Genomic DNA, 24,039 nt, shown 5'->3' with positions numbered 1-24,039 from the left:
ACCTCTTCGTGAAAAAAAAAAAAAAAAAAAAAAGAAATACTCCGCGAAAATTGCGCAATCTATCGCTCTAGTATTTTACAAATAATTTCACGATTGCAGAGACAGCAGCGTCGCGAGCGAGATTCACAGGGAAAAGCTATTATCGAGTTATTCGATTAGGCGGTTAATTAAATCATACCTGGAGCTTCTGCTGGGTGGATAAGACGAGGCAGCGTGCAAAGGATCCCGGTGATATCGTCCATCAGGTCCAAACGGCCGAATCTGGGTCGAAGTGCCAGTACGATGGGTGGATGCTGGCCCAGATGCTCCCTCTAACGAACTCTGCGAGCTAACCGATGAATTTCTCGTGAACAATCGGCCCATGCTTCCGGATCCGCTGCCACCGCCAGGGTAACTTCGACTTTGATGCGGCAAACTCCCTGTGTTTCACATGATAATTTACGATGTGATGTTTACAGGTAATATCGACGAAGTTGTTAACGATCGGCGCCTTTTTTTGTGACTGTCTATTCGACTATTACGGCGACGATTATTAATCTTTTAAGAATATTCTTCTATAAATTGGTACTTATGTGCTTTCTATAAATTATGTACTTTCTATAAATTGGAACTTATGTACTTTCTATAAATTATGTACTTTCTATAAATTAGAACTTATGTACTTTCTATAAATTGGTACTTATGTACTTTTTTGAAAGAAAAAATCATTTTTTGGGAAGAAGCAAGTTACTCAAACGTATCCGCACCATTTTATTATATCGAGCAGCATTTAAAATTGTAATTTCATTATATCGAAAGATGCTTCTGTTATACCGTGCACGTTACAGCTACGTGTTCTGATTTTTCAACTTTAAAACGCGATCAAGATGTCAAGATCCCTTGATTGCTCGACCGGCAATTTCGCAAATGAAGGCTATTACGCGGTGAAATCGAGTCGAAGATCATAGCGATCCCATTGTACTAATTTTCTGGCGAAGAGTACCTGATTCGACGACCACCGAGGAACATGGCTGCACTGCGTGTTGTTCTTTAGCGACGTTGAACTCCTGTAACAAAATTTGCTTGTCAGAAAGATCGCGTCCAATTTCCTCCATCGATCGTTTTCTTTCATTTTATTTTTATATTTGTTTCTTTTTTCTCATTTTTCATGTTTCACTCCTTCAGATAAAACAGAATTCTCCAAAAATGTGAAAATGAAGGAGATTCGCGTGAACAGAATATGTATAGTGTTTGAGGCAATCTCAACGTCTCAAACTCCTCGATTCGTTACTTTGTTACCAACGAAAGGGGCCTCCTCCCGAATTAATTTTCCACCGACTCGCTCGTTACTTGAATCTGGATCAGAAGCAAAGCAAACAAGTTGCCCTGCTCTCAGTCAGTCAGTCGAACGTTTACGATTCCGACGTGAGCGTAGAAAGGAATTTCCGTCTTCCAAGTTAACATCGGGCGCACGTACGCGCCGTTTTCGTATAAAACGCACTTACGTATGCATCCTGCAATTCGGATCACCACGTCGCAGAAAGAAGAGAAATATCGAAAAGAAAAGAAAAAAGAATACTCGGACAGAGGAATCTAATAATCGGGCTGCGGATTCTGATTTTCATACATACGGAAGATCTACTTCACTTTATCAAGTATTCGTAGCCTAATAACGATAAATGTATAACTTGTTACACTGCTCGTATATTATTATTAATATTGGAACGAATGAAATCTAACTAGTAAATATCGCGCTTGTGTTAGCGAAACGAAGAGATATATGTAATTTGTAAATTTATAAGATAATTTACAAGTTGGATATTAGTTTTGTCCAATTTGTAGAGATATATCTAATTTGCTAATATTTAACTTGTAAATATCTCAATTTACTAATATCTAACTTGTAAATATCTAATTTACTAATATCTAACTTGTAAATATCTAATTTACTAATATCTAACTTGTAAATATCTAATTTACTAATATCTAACTTCTAAATATCGCACTTGTGTTAGCGAAACGAAAAGATATATCTAATTTGTAAATTTACAAGATAATTTACAAGTTGGATATTAGTTTTGTCCAACTTGTAGAGATAGAGATCTAATTTACTAATATCTAACTTGTAAATATCTAATTTACTAATATCTAACTTGTAAATACCTAATTTACTAATATCTAACTTATAATATCGTAAATATCAAATTTATAAGACAATTATCAAATTTATAAAGATAATTTACAAATCAGATATTAGTTTTGTTTAATTTGTAGAGATATATCTAATTTGCTAATATCTAACTTGTAAATACCACACATGCATTAGTGAAACGAAGAGGCATATCTAATTTGTAAATTTATAAGATAATTTATAAGATTTAATTAATAATACACGATTAATATAACAGTATTATACAATATAAGATTAAAGATAAGAAATATAAGATAATATATAAGATTAATAATATAAGATTTAAGATAATTTAAAATTTATAAGACAAAAGTTAGATATTAGTTTTGTCCAACTTGTAGAGATATATCTAACTTGCTAAATATCACACATGTGTTAGTGAAACGAAGAGATATCGAGAATATTGGTTCGAGAGAAGCCACGTTTCCGGCGATTTCTTCAATTTCCACGGAATATCCGGCGCTCGTTTGGATTTTTGACGCGTTATTTCCCCTGTTTTCAAGCAAAGTCGCGTTCTCCGCCCCGAGCATGTCTATTTATTTCTGGTCCCGTAATTAAAAATTGTTGGCAAATGTGTGTCTAACCGGGCGAGTGTTGGAACCGGGTCGATGAACCGTCTACGATTTGTCTGTGTTTTCGGATATTGGTAGTGGATATATTCGAAAGAAAACATTGAAATTAATCGTTCGTCGACTGGATGCAGCCATCGGTCGATTTTCAGCGGTGAGAAAAACGTGTTTTGCGAACGATAACAATTCCATACAGGCTTCCTTTGGTAACTGTGCTCTAATAAAAAAAAAAAAAAAAAGAAAAAAAAAAGAAAAAAAAAAGAAAAAAAAAGATATACGCATCTTGCAAACAATCTGATAAATAACATCGTGCAGGAAATTAAACAAGTATTAACCATATATCATTAAACTAAACTAAGACGTACTGGGTTTGGCTGAGGAGCAGACGGTGCTTGAAAGTGAGGAGCTTTGGTTCCAATGGCTCCGATTGGCTGAGACGATGGCTTCACACTGGCTGACATCAAAGAGTTTGAAGAAGAGCTAATAAGAACTGTATTTGGATTATTACTGAGCTGTTGATTTTGTCCAAACGGTGGAGCAGCAGCTGCGGTCTGCGAAAAGTAAACAGTTCTTACATTTTAATGTGTGCTTAAACATATAGATCTTCAACGTGGTATTACGAGGTGTTCAATAAACTTCATCCACGTATTTTAGCATTATAGATATATATCAAATACATCACAGACCATGTTTTTCTAGGGATTTAGAAACTAGGAATTTAATTAATTTTCTCATATATGCTGAATTTTTTTTACCAAGATGTCTGTACAATTTTGAGGAAAGAAAATAAAAAAATAAAAAAAAGAAATATATTCTTTTCCTCGAGTAAGTTTAGAATCAGAAGTAAAGCAAGATAATTGAAAATGGAACAAAACCAATTTAAATATATCGTTTTGGATATATTCTTATCCAAAATGTGTTCCAATATATAAATGAAATTAATTAAATATCTCACAGAGATATCTGTATTTGACGTATATGCGCGTTTATTAGATCTCAATCTGTATAATTTTTAATACACGGATATCCAATTTCTATTACACGTGTTCGCGTAAACTGCTGCCAAAAACGTAAAGTAACAAGTCTCAGTCTATATAAGATCATGGATCTGTGAACATGACATCTTCAATTCTTTAATGGTTCACATGTCCTGTGTATATCCCCCATGCGATATACGCACTTCCTAATATGCGTATGTAAACACTATTGTATTAAATCAATTTCAATGTCAGAGCAATCGTTTTCTTCCGACAGAATGTAACGACAGAGGTAAATATTTGATAATCGACTTTTACCGTTGAAACTGTATATTATGAATTATGAAACCGGATACGGGATTGGACAAGACAACTACTTACGATGCGATATTGTGAAAGATTGCTTTGATACATATCCGGAGTCGGTGCATTCGGTGCGTGCGGTGGCGGAGGTGGCGGCTGTTGCAAGTATACATTCTGCTGGCTGAAGGAATTTTGAAGCGACGGCGCGTACGGCGGGTACTGCGTGAAAGGGGATCGGCTCTGATCTAACTGAAACGCTCCGTAGAGGCCTCCTGCCTGAGCTGGAAGTTGACCGGAGCCAGTGTTGAACAACACGGCCGGCGGGGAGGGTATAGCAGACATGCTGCCATATTGCGCAGCTTGAGATCCTGGATACTGAGGGAATTCCTGAAAAATGGAAACGTGTAAATGAAATGGTACAAAAACAAAGACGAAGAGAAGAAAAAAAAAAGAGAAAAAATATAAAGAAGATGATAATAGTGGATACAGAGGATACGAAACATGAAAAGTGCTATTACATTTTCAGAACAACTGATCACCTGATAATTGACGTGAGAGGGTTGTCCGGTGGAGTTGAACGGAGGTGGGCTCAACGGTCCTTGGAGACTAACGGGAGGATGCCCTATGGGACTTTGACCTGCTCCAATAGGACTTGGCCCAGGAACTGTCGAACCAGATTGACCACTGCTGCTGCCCGAGGACTGTTGCTGCGGCTTCACCTGCGGGGGAACCAGCTGCGCATCAGGCAAAGAGTCAGCATCTTCCCACAGGGGACATGGTGTTTCGTTATTTTTAATTTTCTATTTACATCACTATCAACCATTCTAATTGATGCTGACAAAACGCTGCGAATTTTGGGAAGACTTTTCTTTTTTTTTTTTTTTTTATTTTGTTTGTCATTCTCTTTTCTTTTTATTTTCTTTAAACNAGGCTTCCTTTGGTAACTGTGCTCTAATAAAAAAGAAAAAAAAAAGAAAGAAAAAAGAAAAAACAATTAAACCAGAAAAATTTATTTCATCAATTTTTTTTCTATTTTGAAGTGTCAGAGAGAGTGTTTCTTTTTTTCGCTTGTTTGTTCGAATTGATACATTTTTTTTTTTTTTTTGTTTAGAGTTGGAAAACGCGCGTCACGTGGTTTGTGGCAGGTAAATATCGGAACATTCAATATTTTAAATTCGCGGATAGCGAATTTGTGTACACGTGAAGACGGAGAAGGGGAGGAGAGGGGGGCTTACGTGAAATCGTATCTCAGAGATCGAAAGTTATTCGAGCGAGTTGCAATAAAAGGAATTTTCTTGGAATATTTGCCAGATAAGATTTATTATATCTGCAAATTCGACTCAAAGCCAGCTTAAAGTTGAAAAATGAAAAAAAAAAAATGGTAAAACAAAAAGAAGTTAAATATTTTGTAAAATCAAATGTTCAGACGTTGAAAACGCCAACGAAAATTGAAAAAGGAAGAACCAAAAGTTTATCAGGATCTATCTGCTATTTGTTCCTCGAGTTAAACGACATTTCAACAAGAGATCTCGAAAAGTTTATGCAACTTCGAGATCTCGTCCGTTCGAGGCTTGAGCATTGTATGTATTAATTTCACACGTGGCCTACGAGATTCTTCTTTTTTCTTCCCCTCCGCGTTCATCGTCGAATCCTTTTATCACCGCGTTTTAATTTCCTTTGATATCCGCGCACTGCCAAAGGAAATGCATTTTGGTTGTTTTCTATCGCAGATTCAACGCGGGGAAATCCATAGCAGGATTGAAACCGGCCTGTTCCGCGTTGCAGGAAAATCGTAAAAATACGAACATCCTGCCTGTGAAATACTTTGCGTATCACCGTGAACACGACTTTCGCATGAAAAGCCTTTCACGTTTGATAAAGCCAGAAACAGATGCATTCTTTTTTGACTTCGTCGATGCGAAAAAAGGGAAAAGGGAGACATCGGATAAACCTTCGAAAGAAAAGTCGCTTTTTCAAAGCGTTTTCTATCATCCTGTGTTGCAATACTAAAGATCCATGAGATTTTTCCAATCTTACCTTATGTATAATACATACAATGCGCACTATTACAAAATTAACGAAAGCTCTAGAAATAAATCATTATATCAAAAAGTAGTAGTCAAACGTGTAATATTTAATTCGTTCTTTCAATTAATAAGTGATCCTCATCTCAAGAGCCACAAAACTGAAATTATATATATATATATTAAACATATGTTTTTGAATGAACGATGAATTTAATAACGTAGACCTGTCATTAAATTCTGTTTAAACAATATATTAAAAAATCGTATTTTTTATAACATTTCTAAGTAAATTATTTTCAAGTAGTACATTCTCCAAGTAATACGGTTTCTTGTGAATATTTGGACAAATTGGAATCTTGATTTCTGCATTCATTATTTTCAAATTTTTCTCGCTGGACGTGCAAAGTGAGGAAACACTTCAACTGTTTTCCTCGTTCGTAAATATGTTGTAGTTCTGAAACTGCATGTTATTAGTGACAATGTTTGCTCGATACGCGCCGGAACGTTTACCGAAGAAATACTCGATCGCGGTATACGTGTGAACAACCACACAACAATCGTCCAGCACACTCTGGAAGGCCATGGATATTCCCCAGCGACATTTTCAGCTCGTGCCGAGCAACGCTTCACTTCTAATTAAGGCGTCGGTTCAAAAATTCAGTCCACGTTCTGACAGTATTTCATCAAATTGCCCGACACAGTCCAACACTGCCAAATCCGTGGAAACTTCCTCCGTATAGCGCGACATATGGTCCTTGAACGACAAAATGGCGAAACAATCTAATTAATTCTGGCATCGATGGACCAGAAAGGATCGCTCTTTGCACGTCGCGATTGTTAAACCTCTGCGATGCGCTTTCGCGTAGAAATTGGGGACAAGGTTAAACGAAGAAGAAGAAAGTGAGAAGCGCGGAAAAAATCGGGGAAAATAGTATTTTTAGGTTAAAACAGAAAGTTCGTGGGCGGCAATGTTTCTGTCAAATCTAACCTACGTGCTACGTGATTCATTTATTTTATTATTTTCACAGTTTTAATTATTATACTTTGCTAATTTATTAATTTTAATTATTCCACTTTATTAAATTATTAATTTTAATTATTCTACTTTATTATCACTAATTTATTAATTTTAATTATTCTACTTTATTATCACTAATTTATTAATTTTAATTATTCTACTTTAGTATCACCAATTTATTAATTTTAATTATTCTACTTTATTATCACCAATTTATTAATTTTAATCATTCTACTTTATTATCACCAATTTATTAATTTTAATTATTCTATTTTATTATCACCAATTTATTAATTTTAATTATTCTATTTTATTATCACTAATTTATTAATTTTAATTATTCTACTTTATTATCACCAATTTATTAATTTTAATTATTCTACTTTATTATCACCAATTTATTAATTTTAATTATTCTATTTTATTATCACCAATTTATTAATTTTAATTATTCTACTTCATTATCACCAATTTATTAATTTTAATCATTCTTCTTTATTATCACCAATTTATTAGTTTTAATCATTCTACTTTATTATCACCAATTTATTAATTTTAATTATTCTATTTTATTATCACCAATTTATTAATTTTAATTATTCTATTTTATCATCACCAATTTATTAATTTTAATTATTCTATTTCATTATCTACTAATTTATTAATTTTAATTATTCTACTTCATTATCACTAATTTATTAATTTTAATTATTCTACTTTATTATTACTAATTTATTATTATACGTGATTTTAATTCTTCTACTTCTCGTTCACAGTCGCAAGTATACAGAAACAGCAGTAAAAAGCCTTTATGAAGCCTTTATGCAGGTTCATGGTGGTTCCGAAAGTTTCGATTTGTCTTAGAAAAATGTATATATGCGTTTTGAGACCGGACCGAAAGCAATGGACGAGATTTGCATGCAATTGCCATAAATCATCGAAATTGCTTAATGCTTCTCGAACGGTACAATGGAATCTCTTTAGAACAAAAACGCACGAAATTCTCGTTCAGCTTAATAATCGTCGGCGGCTGTGTGAGAATAAAGGGGAAGAGCGATGGGGTCAATGTGGAAGCTATGCGTTCTCGAATCGTCAGCGGACGTGCTATTGAAAATGGCGACGCTTCGCCTGACGAATCGTGGCAAACGGAAATGGAGTTAACTTGTACCCTCGACCTCGAAAAATTTCGCGTCCTCGGCGATCCGCGGCTGTCTGCCCGACAGTTTACCAAGAGTTAGAGATCTGTCAGTGAGGATAATTTATAGAAAACGATGTACGACGTTTCCTGAAACGTCAGATAAGGGATATTAATTAACCCGGCGACATTTATTCATCGATAACTCGCTCTCTGTTTTCTTTTCAGAACAACGAGATAAGACGTTGTGGCACGTTTCGACGAAAACTGGGTCATTTGGAAATTAATTGGGAAAGCCTGTTGGTCCTGTTTCGTGATAAAAAATATATCAGACTGGTACAAGTGAAAACCGTCGAGGTTTGATTTCACGTTTTCAAAGAAGGAAGGATTCGTTAGAAATCATGTACCAGATCGGTGCATATGAAATGATTAATTGTTTCCTCCAAGTGAAATTTCAATGACACGCGATTTCTTTATAGCATCAGTATATGTTTGATCAAAACAATTTGCAAGATTCAGATCCATCTCCATAATTTTATTTCATTTATTTTATTTAATTATTCTCTCATCTGATTTTATTTGCTCAAATTTACGAACATTATGAATCGTAGAATTGAGAAATTTTTGGAATCTGTTTGTTCCTGGTGGTTTCCTAAAACGATCAGTTTATATTTCCAACGAATTTCTTTTCATATGAGAGAATTAAACAGTTATTTTGATTATTCGTAACGTTCAATAACAAGATATTTCTGATGTCTTTCTTACATTCTCTTGACATTTTCTCGGCTGAATACCGAACGTATCATGCGATTTACAATAAATTTCCTGTTTCTTATGTGGTTTTCAATCAGTGAAAATAAAATTCGGCGTGAAATTAAAATTCACCGCTCTTTAAACAAAGCCTTGAATTTCTTGCTCGATGGAATTTCTAATTGAATAACCCGGCTAAAGTGCAAATATACAGACACTTTGGTTTTCCGGCTCATTGTGAAAAAATTTCTAGATAACGGCCGGAATCTTTCAGGACGGAAAAAAATAAAGGAGACTGCCTTCAAGTTCCTTCTTCGCTGTGAAATCTCCGCGATAAAAGAAAAAAAAAAAAAAAAAAGGAAAAAAAAGAAAAAAGCGCCGGTAAACGTAGAGCTACATGAAAATAATATTAAGTCGCCCGGTGCAAACAATTTTCAGCCGTGAAAACTAAACGCTTCTGAACGTTTTACCAGGAATGCGGAGAATATTTTCATACATAAATATACGACGGGCAAACGGATAGAAGCGAATCGTACGGTACGTACAGCGAGTTTCAAACGTCGTGTGATTTAAACTTTCCTGTCGGGCGACAAATATGCAGACTCGCTTTTAAATTACACACAGCGAGACTTGCTGGTTCTCACGACGCTTTGTCAGAATATCACCAGAATTTCGAGATCATTTATTAAATGTTGAACTTCCATTATAAACCAGAGCGACATCAAGCCCCCGGTATTGTTAATAAAAACGATCAGAACTTGTCGAGCATGTGCATGCCCGTTGTTAAATTGCGAAACAATTTCCACGATTGAAAACGCTTTCAATAATACACGACGTATTTTCATCCGTCACTCCTCTCGCGAAGAACCGGCTGACAGTTAAAAATTTTAACGATTTCCCCTCGATGTATATTTTGTACAAAACGAAGAAGAATTTTACGAGGCTTTCGATGAATCAAAAAATTGTCACGTGATGCAATATTTGATGAATTGAATCGACAGCATTTTCAAGAAAGTTGTTCTTGGAAGTAGGATGATGGCAAAATTAAGTTATATATATGAGATATTTATAATATATATATAATTATATACTGCACTATCTTGATATAATATATAATTTAGTAATACAATATAACAATTATAATAATAATACAAAAAAATATAAGAGTTGATTCAAAGTAGTCGTCTGACAGTATATAATATATATTTGTACTACATCATATATAATGTAGGTCACTGAAAGACTGAATAATATAAAACAAAAATAACTTTCACAAGCACATGTTTTTTAAAATTTTTTATTATTTCATTTGGAAATATAATTAATGGATATTTTGAATATAAATAAATATAATTAATGAAAATAAATAAGTTATGACTTTTCCAAACCCTTCAGTTTTTCAATGGCCACCTTATATATATTATAATTATAATATAATTATAATATAATATTATAATATATTATGATATAATATATAATTTAGTAATAATAGAACAACAGTAGTAATAATAAATAATATCAAAGTATCAGAGCTGATTTACAGCAGCTGCCTGACGGCATTCGACAATGTACGTACTACTTGTCTGACTTCCAGCGCGCGCTTGATTTACACTACTTGTCTTACTGGGCTGAACGCTTCTACATGCGCTACTTGTCCGACTAGATACAGTGCTCACGGTTAATCTACGCTGCTTGTCTTACAAGGCACATCGCGCGTGTGTGGCCGCACGTGTTCGACCTAAAGCCACTTATCTGATTAAAAATATATATCTCCCAGGCGACGCTTGTTTAAGCCACATCATTATCCCGCGACATAACAGGTCACCTCAATCTACATTATCAATCTACACCATTTGCATTTTTTCTTCCCTTTTCTTTCCTTTCAATCTACATCGTTCTACCGCGATGTAAAATTATCGCAACATACGCGCGCGGCATATAAAATTACCGTCGCGTTCAATCATGAAACTCATTTGTTTCGTCTGCATCGCGCGTGTAAAATGCTGACAACGTAAACCGCAATTTTCCCGACTTCCTAATGCAGCCTATTCGTTCTACTTGCTCGATTTTTGATACCGTTCCTCACCACTGTCGCGTGGTTGTATTTTCTACACGGCGTCGAATGTTTTTCTCTCGCTCTTTAGATACTTCGAAAAAATTTTCGGACGCCTACTGTACCTTAAGCCTCGTTCAAGATCCTCATTTTCAATGTCAATTAATCAAACACAATTAAACGTTCACGGCTCGCTGAGACCACATATTTTCCACGGCCTTAGAGCAATAGGTGAATTGTTTTCTCACCTCGGAAATCCGCAGTATAACTCTCCGAATAACACGATAATCATAATTCCGAGCGATTCGAACAGCAGTTTGGAAGTTCGCTCTGCTAATCTGATTGATTTGCGAACTTTGTACTTGCGTGGTTTACGGTCCACTTGCCTGAATCGTCAATTTACACAGCGAATAGGGAAACATTCACATACGAGGAATATTGAATTCATATATTAATCCTTTGCGGACGAGTACTTTCTCCGTTTCGATTCCTGGTTTATTAAGGACGCGCGAGTTTGAAGATTTAAATGTGTTGTTATGAAAACTTTGTTGGTAATAATCGAACACAATATAGGTACATTAATCAACATGAACTTTTATTCTTTAATTCGTCAATTTAATGATTTCCTTGCTTGTCTTTTTCAATTATTAATTATATATTTTCCATATAATTCTAATTATTAATTATATATTTTCTTAATTTTCTTTATTTAATAATTTTCTTAAATTTATTTAATATATTTTCTTAAATTTCCTTAAATTTAAATTAATTATTAATTAAATTTTAATATATTTAATATATTTTCTTAAATTTATTTAATATATTTTCTTAAATTTCCTTAAATTTAAATTAATTATTAATTAAATTTTAATATATTTAATATATTTTCTTAAATTTATTTAATATATTTTCTTAAATTTCCTTAAATTTAAATTAATTATTAATTAAATTTTAATATATTTAATATATTTTCTTAAATTCTCTTTATTTAATATATTTTCTTAAATTTTCTTTATTTGATATATTTTCTTAAATTTCGTTTTGATCAAAATCTCCTCTTATGCCGCGTTATTAATCAAGCAACCGTGAACAGCGACGACCGAGATTAAAAGGATTTTATTTAGATGTTGGAAATGAACGTCATGGAAGGTATAATATAGCGTACAGATCGATGTGATAATCAGAAATACTTTTTTCCCTTCGTATTAAAACACAGTTGGAAATATTCTCCTTTTTAACTCGTAATTATTTTATATTAATAATTTTATATTAATATTCTCCTTTTAACTCGTATAAAGTTACCATTTTATAAAATACGCATCTCGTCTGATGTTCAATGTGACTAAATTCACATTTATGTCTTTTATATCATAAAAAATCATATTGTCCAAATGTATATAAATATTAATACATCGTTTTAAACATTCAAAAAATTAGTTTACATCTTTATTCACGTTTTTGTTATAGAATTTTCTGCGGCAATTTAACGTTGTGCGTATCGATTTTGATATTTCCGTGAATATGAAAAATGAAAGCCCATTAAAAATATTAATTCGTTAATATTTCGTTTCGAATATTCTAAAAATTAGTTTACTTCATTTCCCTATAAAAGTTCCATCGTAATTTTTGATCTCGTACAAATTATTTTCAACGTTCTCAAAAATATTAACAAATCAATTGAACACTCGCCAAAAGATGTCAATGAACGTTAATTTTTTTCTGTTCTAAATCTTCTCTTTGCTCTTTATGCTAAGTTTACTTTATAGCTTTGTGCTTTCTTCTACCCGTTTCTGAAACTTTGTTCATTACTCTTAAGTTCTTAAACTCATTTCTTTACTCATGTCTGCCTACAGAATTTTCTCCGCAATTTACCTTCCTACACTTGTTAGTCCTGTCCATCTAAAATTCAGAAGAAAGCATTCCAAGGTTGCTTTACGTTCTAGTACCGTCAGTTCTCGTCTAACTGCACGACAGAGAGGCCAGAATTTCTACGTTGCTCAATTATAACGTTTTCGAAAGATATTTGCATTAACTTTTTCCAAATATTCAAAAAATTTTTCAACTCTTTGTTCTTAGTTTCTTAACTTCGTTCCTTCTTTCATCCTTTTTTAAAACTCTATCTTTTCTTAAAAAAATTCTTTACACTTGCGTTCTTAATCTCATGCGCTGGAATGACGTGCCACGCACATCGAGAATTTTTTGTCCCAAAATTGCAATATCTTCCCAATTTTAAGTATATTTAAATAAAACAAAATAGGCAAAACAAATAATAAATTTATTTACATATAATTTCTATCCAGTGATATCATACCGACGAATTTTTGTATACGGGTTTGGTCACTCGTTATGGTCCGCAATCAGTTGCCAGCGCGACTGGTTAAACTCAGAATTTTCTCCGTGCAATTTACCTTCCCGTACTTACATATTCCTGTCCAAAATTCCGCAAAAAGTATTTCAAGGTTGCTTTGGCGCATTCAGAGATAGCATGAGATCCTTGTCTCGCTGTCCAACGGGGCGAGAATATTAAGAACGTGAATTTCTGTGTTGCAGCGAGCTTGCAAGGAAATAAGAGGAAATAACGCTTCCTCCTACTAATAGCGAGTCGCGAGAGTAGAAGTGTGAACTCCCTCGTGCAACCGAGGAGAATAACGCGTTGAAAGCGCAGAGATGCCCGATTTCAGCCCTCTTGAAACTCGCTGCTTCGTCTATCTTATTTTAAACAATTTCGACGTACGTTATGTACGACGAGACGCGAATGAAGACATCCTGAACTTCGACCGATCGAGCATTCGAGATGAATGCAAAATCATTTGTGTTAGTTCTTTCCAAAGTGACGTTCGCGAACTGAACGCTGTCCAAGTTTATGGCAGTCAGATGCTCCAAGTTTCGTACATTGAATAAATTCATGATCAATATCTACGCTTCAAAATGGTCACGGTCCTCCGTCGGCGAGGGACTGACAGTGATAAATTGAATTATTATCCCGCGGAATTTAGCTGAGTTTTATTACATTTTAATGAATCGATTGAAATTTTGCATCACTTTACTACACGTACACTAAAACATTAGAAATATTAGAGATTAACGTTGCGTGTTCAATTTGTTGCTCTTTCGATCAATTTGTGTCGTCAAAATATTCTCGTTTTCAGTGTGAAAGAGAATTCACTTAAAAAAGACTCTGGTTGAATTTTTTCGTTATAATTTTCTTATCGTTATAATCTTCTTATAATTTTAATTTTATAAAACTGAAGTATGTATAATACGATAAATTATTGTTATTTCTTGATGAATCAGGGTTCGTCTAATTATACAGTGGAGGACAAGCATAATTATATTAATAAATTAATATATTTAATAAAGAGAATGAATAAGTGATCGTACAGTCTAGTACAAAAGAATACTAATTTATGCCAATATCATATACTATTAAACTTTCTTTTATTCGCTACTGTATTTTTTTTATACGAAGATTGATGGTAAGAATGATGGAAGAGAACGTGGTAAAGTTGTTGAAAATAAAAAAATAAATTAGCTAACAAAATTAAAGTACGTGGTTGATTATTAAAATGGTAAATTAAATGGTAAATGAAGATTAGATGAACGAGTAGTTCTTTACAGTAATCGATCTTCATAGAAATTATGAATTTGTAGTATAAATTCATCGACCGCAGAATCCTAAATTAATCATCATGTCATTTAATAAAGCTAATCAAACCAAATTTTTTTTCTATTTAAAAGTGTAGAGTCTAAAACTTCGCGTCGGATGAAAAAAATAAAAATAAATAAATAAATCCAAGCAAAGCATTCATACTGATAATAATAATAACTAATAATAACAACTGATAACAATTAATAATAATAACAACGCGTGGGGAAATGAATTTTCTTCGAAAGAGGCAAAGAAGAAACAAAAATTGTTTCGCGATAAAACGTTTAGGCAAATGTTAAAATTTATCGCAAGTGATGACTGCGAGGCGTCGAGTTCCGCTATGAGCCGAGCATGAAACATTTCAAGTTCTTATCGTATTTCCTCGAACCGGGAAAAAACCTCTTGCTGGCCGAACCAGAGTGGCCAAGAATGCTCTTCCAGAACGTGCTTCATGGCCGTTTTTAATTTTTCTTTTCCTTACGTAATAGAACAGACGTCACAGTCTTTTCACAGAGATATTAAATATTAAGTCTTTGAGAAATCAGTTTTGACGATTACAATTACAAAACTGCATCGTATCGCTTCCTTTCCACGAAGAAAGCAACCCAATTGAAAAAAAAACACTCCGATTTTCGAGTTGCTAATAAAAATGTCGCAGAGACATTTGTCAATTGAACTCGCGGTCATTTTTATTCTCAAACACGAAACCTACGTTTGTTTAAACAAGTACAATTGAAACGATTAATTCGACTTCGAAAATTTATTGAATTATCATTAGACCGCGGGTTTTTTGTACATTTGTGTGGAAAATTCCGACGAAAATTTCCATTTAACCTCCGTTTATTTACTTACTGTTTGCAAGAATGTAAAGATACATAAAATTTATTTAAAAAAAAAAGACATTATAAATTCACTTTTGATTTTCATCCCAGAGGTTCCATCGTTCGAGTTACAATTAACCAATTGCCAGTCGAGACGATTTCTGGTTTCACCACTTGCGCTGGCAACTGATTCGCGGACCATAACGAGTGGCCAAATCGTATACAACAATTCGTCGCTTTTTTTTTGAACTCGTCGGTATGATATCACTGGATAGAAATTATATATAAATAAATTTATTATTTGTTTTGCCTATTTTGTTTTACTTAAATACACTTAAAACTGAGAAAGTATTACAATTTTGGGATAAAAAATTCTCGACGTGCGTGGCACGTCATTCCAGCGCAAGAGGTTAAGAGCTCAAGTGTAAAGAATTTTTATAAGAAGGGATAGAGTTTTAAAGAAGGATGAAAGAAGGAACAAAGTCAAGATGCTAAGAACAAAGAATTGAAATAATTTTTTGAATATTTGGAAAAATGTTAATATAAATATCTTTTCTCCGAAAATTTTCACGAATTTATGTCACCGATTAAATTTTTTTTCTTTCTCGAACACAATCTTAATTCGTTGTATATCTCGCGCTGGAGCGAAAATAATGTTCCCAAAGGTACAGTGTAAATCTTCATTGTTCCAGTCACGGACGTTATTCGTACAGTTTCGTGCTGTTTCCTTCGCCGGCAAAAACAATCGCCATCAATTTTCGAATGGTCGTGCTCGTGTGAATAAGAACAAGCGCCGTTACTATGGAAACGAGCGATGCTCTAACATTGTTCTTAGAATCGATCGTTATTTTTCATTACCACGGCTGATACAGTGTTTTAATCCTTTGTGAAGTTGTTCCGCTCAACTTCGTTTAACTGTGGTTTCCCTCGCGATTAAACATCGACTGAGAACTTTAAATTATTTATTGTTATATATTTCGACACGTGTGAGAACAAGGAAGGGGATTGACTCTGCATATTTAGAACGGACCTTTAAATAGATTTCAATTTAATAGATTTAATAGATTATATTAATAATAATTTATATTTATGTTTTGAAACATTAAATTTCATTAAATTAACTCTCAATTGCTATTTTTTGTAAATTGCATTATATTACAAAAATTTCAAGTATTTAATTTTATTTTGTATTTTATACTCTGATTAAGATTGGTAGTAAAATGGAGTCAAATTAAAAATCTTGAAATTTAACAATATGAAGTCTGAATTTTTACGACTTTCAGTGTCCTGTGATATTAGTTATTCTGAATATTAAATTAAATAAATTAAAATCAACTTGCAGAAAAAGTTATTTAAGAAGCGAATATCGATCGCGCGCTTGTGTAATAAAATCGTGAAATTTGTGAAAAAAAAATTGAAGTCATCGTTCCTGGGAAAATTCGTGTTACACGTGGATTGCGTATCACGATGAAATATCAGATTGAAACTCTGTACACAGATATGAAGGCGTATGTATTCTACGAAGTTCGAATATTGACTTTCAATCGTATAGACAGGAAAATACTGATCTTGTTTCGATGCTCTTTCACAATCAAAAACTGATAAAAGTTGATAAAATGGCCATTCAGAAGCTGTATCGATCGACACCATAAATTGAAAAGTGTATTATAAATATTATTTCTGAAGTTTACCATTACCTGTGTTATTTTCTTTCACATGAGTGAACTTGAAACAGCAAGATGTTTATTAATAGTTGAACATTGATCATGTACTTGCGCAATAAAGTTGAGAAATTAATAAAAAGTGAAGTTGACCAGTATGGCTTTTGAGAGACCCCTAAATGAATCGAGAAAAAGAAAAAGACAACTAATAATAAAATACAGAAGACACTATCGTTAAATCATCCAAATTCAATTTTTTCCTTCAACTTCTTTCGTCCGTATTTTTTTACTCGACATCGCCTAATTAAGAGTTCCTATACTCAGGAAAAGTGTACTCTACGAGGACAAAGTATTCCAGCTCCTCTACGCTCGATTGTTGGACTTGGAAACATACTTTTTTCACTTTTTTCTTTCTTTCTTTTACTTTCTGTTCAGTTCCCTTTGCGCTGTTACCCGCGCACCTTACACGACGTTCTAATGCTTTTTCTTTTATTTCCGTGGCTGGCGAGTTGTTAGCGAGGAGTGTTACATTTTTCTTATCCTTCGTGTTTTTGTGTGCAAGTACCTTTAGCGACTTGAACCAAGTTAATACAGCTGCTCGAGACGCGGTTTAATTCCGCGACGCTTGGGACAAAGTAAAGTTTCATCAATAAAGATGTGCGTAGTTTTAATAATGTCTCAAGTGGCACGTCGCAACTGATTACTTGAAGTAGCTCTGAAAGTATATGGATATTTCTAAATTTGGTAGATTTCTAGTATTTTGCATTCTTCAGTTTTTCCAGATTCTTCGATATCTTGAGATTTTAAAATCCTAAATTCGCAGAAATCTAGGTTTTACCTAGAAAAGAAATTTTCTAGGTTTTCCAGATTTATAGGTTTTCAGATTTCTAAATTTTTTAAAAAATCCTAGATTTCTACTATTCTATTTCTAGTATTCTAAAACTTTAGATTTCTAAATTTCTAGGTTTGTAAAATCTTAGACTCTCAGATTCCAAAATTCTTGTATATACATACATATTTATAAAATCCTAGATTCCTAGATTCGTAAGATCCAAATATTCTAGGTTTTCTAGACTTCCAGATTCCTAAATTTTTTAAAAAAATCCTAGATTCCCACATCATAAAATTTCTAAATTCCTAGACTTCTAAAATTGTAGATTCTTAAATGCCTAATTTCCTAAACTCCTCAATTCAAAAATTCCCAAATTTCTATGCACATACATACAGTTTAGGAATTTAGGAATTTAAGGATCTAAGATTTTATATATATATATATATTTCTATCCCAGCTGCTTGAAATCACAGAACCCTAAAATTCTCGAAATTCTACATTTCTAGATTCGCGAATCTGTCTAAACCCTAAAATTAACCGAAAATTTCTAAACTCTAAATTCCAAGCTCTCAAATTTCCCGATTCCTCTATATCCGAAATACTTGTAACACTTTCTCAAAAATCTTCGAATCTGATCAACTTAATCATTCGAGCTGAAAAATTCTCCGCAACGCTCGAACGAGCACAAGCAACCTGATCAACATTTGTTATACTCGTAGACTCGGAGCGAACGAACTATAGAGCGAATCCCGTTGTTTCCGTTCGAAGCCCGTCTTGTATGCAAGTAGGTGTTGCTAACACTATGCTTGGCCATGATTCGACGCAACGTAACATAATTACATGGCTGCTCGTGCAGCCGTGAATGTTCGTTAATTGCCACTTGTACTTTCCTGGCTCGTGTTTTTCAAGCGAGGAATATACACGGCTCTCGAAAAATCACCCGCGATAATTATTCGGCTCGAGACGAGCACGTGTAATGGTTAATCGTGTCGTTTCACGTCGTGTGATTCTCACCGTGCTAGAAAACGTGTGGACAACACGACGGGACTTCACGTCGAAAACAAACGGCAAACTGTTGATTCTCGACGTGGATTTCGCTCCAACGAGTGATTCAATTGCGGGCACGAGCGTTCAATTAAACGGAAGAAAAATTCGTGCACCGTCGATTACATCTATCCGCTCGTTGTTGAGCGTGATTTTTAATCAACGTCGCTCTTAGTGAAATCGTCCAGTGCGAGTGAAACCAGCGCTGTTAGAACAGCGAGTATACACAGTTGCATTATTAAAGTCGTTCTCGTAGCTTTCGTATCACGGACGCTTTAACCACACCATACATTTTAATTCGTCATTTACACTCGCACAATTGACAGAGGGAATTTCCGACGCGATGTTTCGTTCCACGAAATTTGATAAACTCTCCCGTCTTCGTTCAAGTTATTTCTGCGGAAATTTAATTACAACTGCGGCGCGAATTCATTAAAATGTTGTTCGCTGAGTGGAATTCGCATGTGAAATAGAGAAATATATAAAATATAAATATAACATGTATAATATATAACATATAATAGAAATATATAAAATATAAATATAACCTGCATAATATATATAATAGAAATATATAAAATATAAATATAACATGTATAATACATAATATATAATAGAAATATATAAAATATAAATACAACATGTATAATATATTATATATAATAGAAATATATAATATAAAATATAAATATAACATGTATAATATATAACATATAATAGAAATATATAAAATATAAATATAACCTGCATAATATANATATAATAGAAATATATAAAATATAAATATAAAATGTATAATATATAAGATATAATAGAAATATATAAAATATAAATATAAAATGTATAATATATAAGATATAATAGAAATATATAAAATATAAATATAAAATGTATAATATATAAGATATAATAGAAATATATAAAATATAAATATAAAATGTATAATATATAAGATATAATAGAAATATATAAAATATAAATATAATAATATATAAAATATTCAAAATAACGCGTCCGTTACATCATGTACATATAATTTAGCAGGTGAAACTTTCTGTGCAGTTTCTATTCCCTTAGTTACGTTTAGTAACTTGTAACTGATCAGTTTTCGAAGTTTATGATAAATTATATGGAGAAGGAAATATTTTTCAAGGAAGAAAGGTGGAAAATCGATGTTCCTTGGTCGAGATAAATTCTATACTTCAACCTTACTCATCACCATCGCAGCGAAAATCAAATATCGTTGTTGACTAATGGAACGTTAAAGTTCACTTCATTCCATCACTATAACTATCTCCGATCCCCGTTATTACGACGAAAATCCGCGCCACGTTCAATTTTAAAGTTACGCGCCAACTGTAGCTCCATAATTTAATTGGAAGAATCCAGATTATCGTCCTCTTATCACGTACATACATCTTGCTGCTCATTTTACACACACACACATACACATGTAATTACGTACGTGTGCAAGCAGAACACACGTAATTACGTACGTGTGCACACAGGAAGATCCGAGCGTGCACGATACATCTTGTGTATCGGAGAGCATCGGGAATGCAATTTACATCATTATATCGCGAAACGTACCGCCATTTACCTGCGTTGAAAGCTTCTGCTCCAGCAGACACAGGTTCCACTGCAATTAGCAGCTACAATGACTGTTCGATATCTTGGGTTAATTTCAGCCTCGATTACTGATAGTTCTCCTCTTTTCTCTCTCTCTCTCTCTCTCTCTCTCTCTCTTGATATTCGTCGTCTGACTGAAAACTAGAGTCCTCAACAATAGTGCGAACTAGGAGCACAGAGATAGAAAAAATATCGGGCAAGTGACACAATATCGTTCAACTAGCAAAAGTTCAAGATAGTGGTCACGGTTACTCGAGGAAAGAGGAAAGAGAAAGTGAAACCGGAAGCCGGTAAACGGTTTTGGTTACTGTGCCAGCAAAATGGGTTAAGGAGATTGGAATTCCCGAGACAATCGGATTGTTTGGGATATTGTCAAGGATTGTTAAGGATATTGTCAAGTTAGATTGAAGCGCAAGATACGAATAGCATACCTTTTCCAAGCTCTTCACTTACTTGTCCTTCTTATTAACCGATTGCGGACCGTAACGAGTGACCAAGCTGTATACAATAATTTCGTCGCTTTCTTTTTAAACTCGTCGATATGATATCACTGGATAGAAATTATTGAGATTTAATGAATTTATTATTCGTTTTGCCTGGGTTGTACATCAATATACTTGAAACTGAGAAAATATTGCAATTTTGGGACAAAAAAAGAGGGAGAGGGGCAAATAGGTTAATTTGTTTCTTCTTTTTTCTTTTCTCTTTCTGCGTGCTAGTTCCTCTTAATTTTTTCACTTACTTCTTCGTCTTTTCTTTTATTTCTCGTTTTGATCCTGCGACACTACTTTTCTCGTGTTTCCATCTTGCTTTTATTTCAAGCAGAAAGAAGGATCGTAATGTTTTTGGAAAAATCTCCAACACGAGATTAAACAAGGAGTCACGTGTTAGTAGTAATACTTGCTTATTTTCACGAGGTTTAAGTAACAACAGAATGGAAAAACTCGAAAAGACGCAGTGGACTTAATATCACATAGATATTAATTTCAAGCAATTTTTCATTCATTTTTCTACACTTCTTCCCAACCCCTTCGTTTTCACGTAGTCGTCATAGTTTATTTCATTTCAACGCGATTTCTTCGCCAACTCGATGAGAGTTGTTCTAACAATAAGTCACAAAAACCCCAAATTAATAATGTTTTTAACATTAGCACTGCCAAAGTGAAAAATTCACAATTTTTATAAAAAATTCCACAAGTGCGAAGCAACGTACATTCAAGCATCTAAATAATTTTTCGTAAAACACACAGATAAAGTAAAGTTTTCACACTTCTTGCACGAAGATCAATCGTCTCTGATGGAAATTTCATGACTTTTGACCTCTCGCCGTCGGTCAAGTTCTCCTCAGCGAAATTCTGCGAAACATCCAATTAATCCATTCAATTCAAAACTATTGGTCGCCAGCGTATATGCACATGTGCATACACACACACGGTATCGGAGGGTTAGGCCAATCACGGGTTAGGACAACCGCAACGAGAACGGCCGATATTCGAGATCATCGGTGAACGAAAATCACGCGACATTATTTTAACTATCTATCGAAATACCGGTCGAATTGTTTCTTATTAATTGATCGAGGACGTCGCGCAAATGTTGCACGACAATAATAATAATGCACGCCCGGTTAACGTCGTTAAAGCGAATTCAGGCCGGCAGGTAGGCAGATAATTAAATTTAGGATCAACGACCAGCGCCGCCGACTGCGACACGCACACGTTGCCCTCCTCCAGGCCTACAATAGCAATGATGCTTTCAGCCAGCCTAATTGAAAGTGGCAATACATTTCGCGTGCGTAATCATGGAAATTGCATTGTGTCGGCGCTGCCTCGAGAAGAGTAGAGGCCGGCCTAAATTTCCACCCCCAGAGGAGGACCTCGGTTACCTACTCTCTCGATGCACGCTCGCTTCGTTTTGTCGTGCAACGGCTCGCTTCGTTTTACGATCCTAACGTTGTTTCGATGAAACAACAACGTCACGTGCCGCGAGTAAAACAAGTGACTTTGAACGATTGATTCGCGTACGAAGATCACACGAGACTGTAAGATATTAATCCCTGGACAGCAGTGATGGAACGGTTCGAGCGTGGAATATGGGTTGATAGAAATTTGACGATACATTTTTGATACGTGTCTTCTTGTCCTTCCGGTTATTGAAGGAACTGAAGAAGATAACGTTTTCACATTCTTATTCCCTACATTTCGATTCTTTAGTTTTATTTAATTTTACCATATAGGGGTAAGAATAATAGTAATAATAACAGTTCTATTTAATTTTTTCATTTAGGGGTAGTAATAATAATAGTTTTATTTAATTTTTTCATATAGAAGTAATAATAATAATAATAATAATAATAGTAATAATAGTAATAATAATAGATTTATTTAATTTTTTCATATAGTGGTAGTAATAATAGTGATAATAATAGTTTTATTTAATTTTTTCATATAGGGGTAATAATAATAGTTTATAGGGGTAATAACAATAGTAATAATAGTAATAGGGGTAATAATAGTAATAGTAATAACAATAGTAATAATAATAGTTTTATTTAATTTTTCCATATAGGGGTAATAATAGTAATAATAATATTTTTAGCAATAATAATAGTAATAATAATAGTTTTATTTAATTTTCATATAGGGGTAATGATAATAAATCTTTTGGCAAGCTTCAGCTAACCTCACTCCTCAAGTTTAAAACAAGAGTGGATTGAACAGATATAATAAGGTATTGAAACATTATTGATCTAAATCTAAAAGTTGTCCGATGAGAAAGAGGACAAAGATGATCAGAGGAGCAACACGTAATAACTCGGCGGGTTATCGTTCAACGACGAACGATACGATTATCCGTTCAATTATTACTAAATGAACATGCAAATCGGATTCACATCAGCTCGTATTATAGTTCGTGTATCCAACGATTATATATGCTCCAATTCGGATTGTAGAGGTAGAGAACCCTGTGCACGTAAATGGCGATTTTGGCTTCGTCTCGCCGCGAGATAAATTTCTACGACTCCTTAGGTTGCCGATCATTCGATAGAAATAAATCGATCTCGCGAAAATCGAACTCGGAAAAATATCGATTTCGTGGAAATATTATAATAGTTTTTAAGAAGTGGAAAAAGTGAAGAGCGATGAGAAAGATTTTGAGAAATTTCTCTGAAATTTCTTAAATTGCAAGATCGTTCGATACAGAGATATCGGTTTCGGTGAAAGTAATTTTTAAGAAGGAAAAAAAGAGGGAAGGGGGAGGGAGAAACTGGTCAATCGAATTCCCAGCGTGAGAAATTTTCATTTCTTCTTTCTCGCGAGGATTTCTCTGGGAATCGAACCATCTAGTCGTAGCAAATAATCAATCTGTGTGCTCCACTTTAGGAAACGTGCTCGTTTCTG

At 33.9% G+C, this 24,039-nt stretch overlaps 1 protein-coding gene across 4 annotated transcripts in view; it reads right to left on the bottom strand.

The window, feature by feature from the left end:
* Positions 1-24,039, bottom strand: part of LOC122534085 (synaptotagmin-5) — a 133,398-nt gene that overhangs the window by 13,079 nt on the left and 96,280 nt on the right. For all 4 annotated transcript variants that reach the window (XM_043664394.1, XM_043664398.1, XM_043664396.1 and 1 more), the window contains 2 exons: positions 983-1,046; positions 179-419 (listed from right to left, as the gene is read on the bottom strand). In XM_043664394.1, coding sequence (XP_043520329.1) covers positions 179-419; positions 983-1,046 — 305 coding nt within the window. The remainder of the gene's footprint in view (positions 1-178; positions 420-982; positions 1,047-24,039) is intronic.

The sequence above is a fragment of the Frieseomelitta varia genome, unplaced genomic scaffold (genome assembly GCF_011392965.1).
Source record: "Frieseomelitta varia isolate USP_RPSP 00005682 unplaced genomic scaffold, Fvar_1.2 scaffold_576, whole genome shotgun sequence".
Lineage (NCBI taxonomy): Eukaryota > Metazoa > Arthropoda > Insecta > Hymenoptera > Apidae > Frieseomelitta > Frieseomelitta varia.
This window is presented reverse-complemented; position numbering and strand designations above follow the sequence as displayed.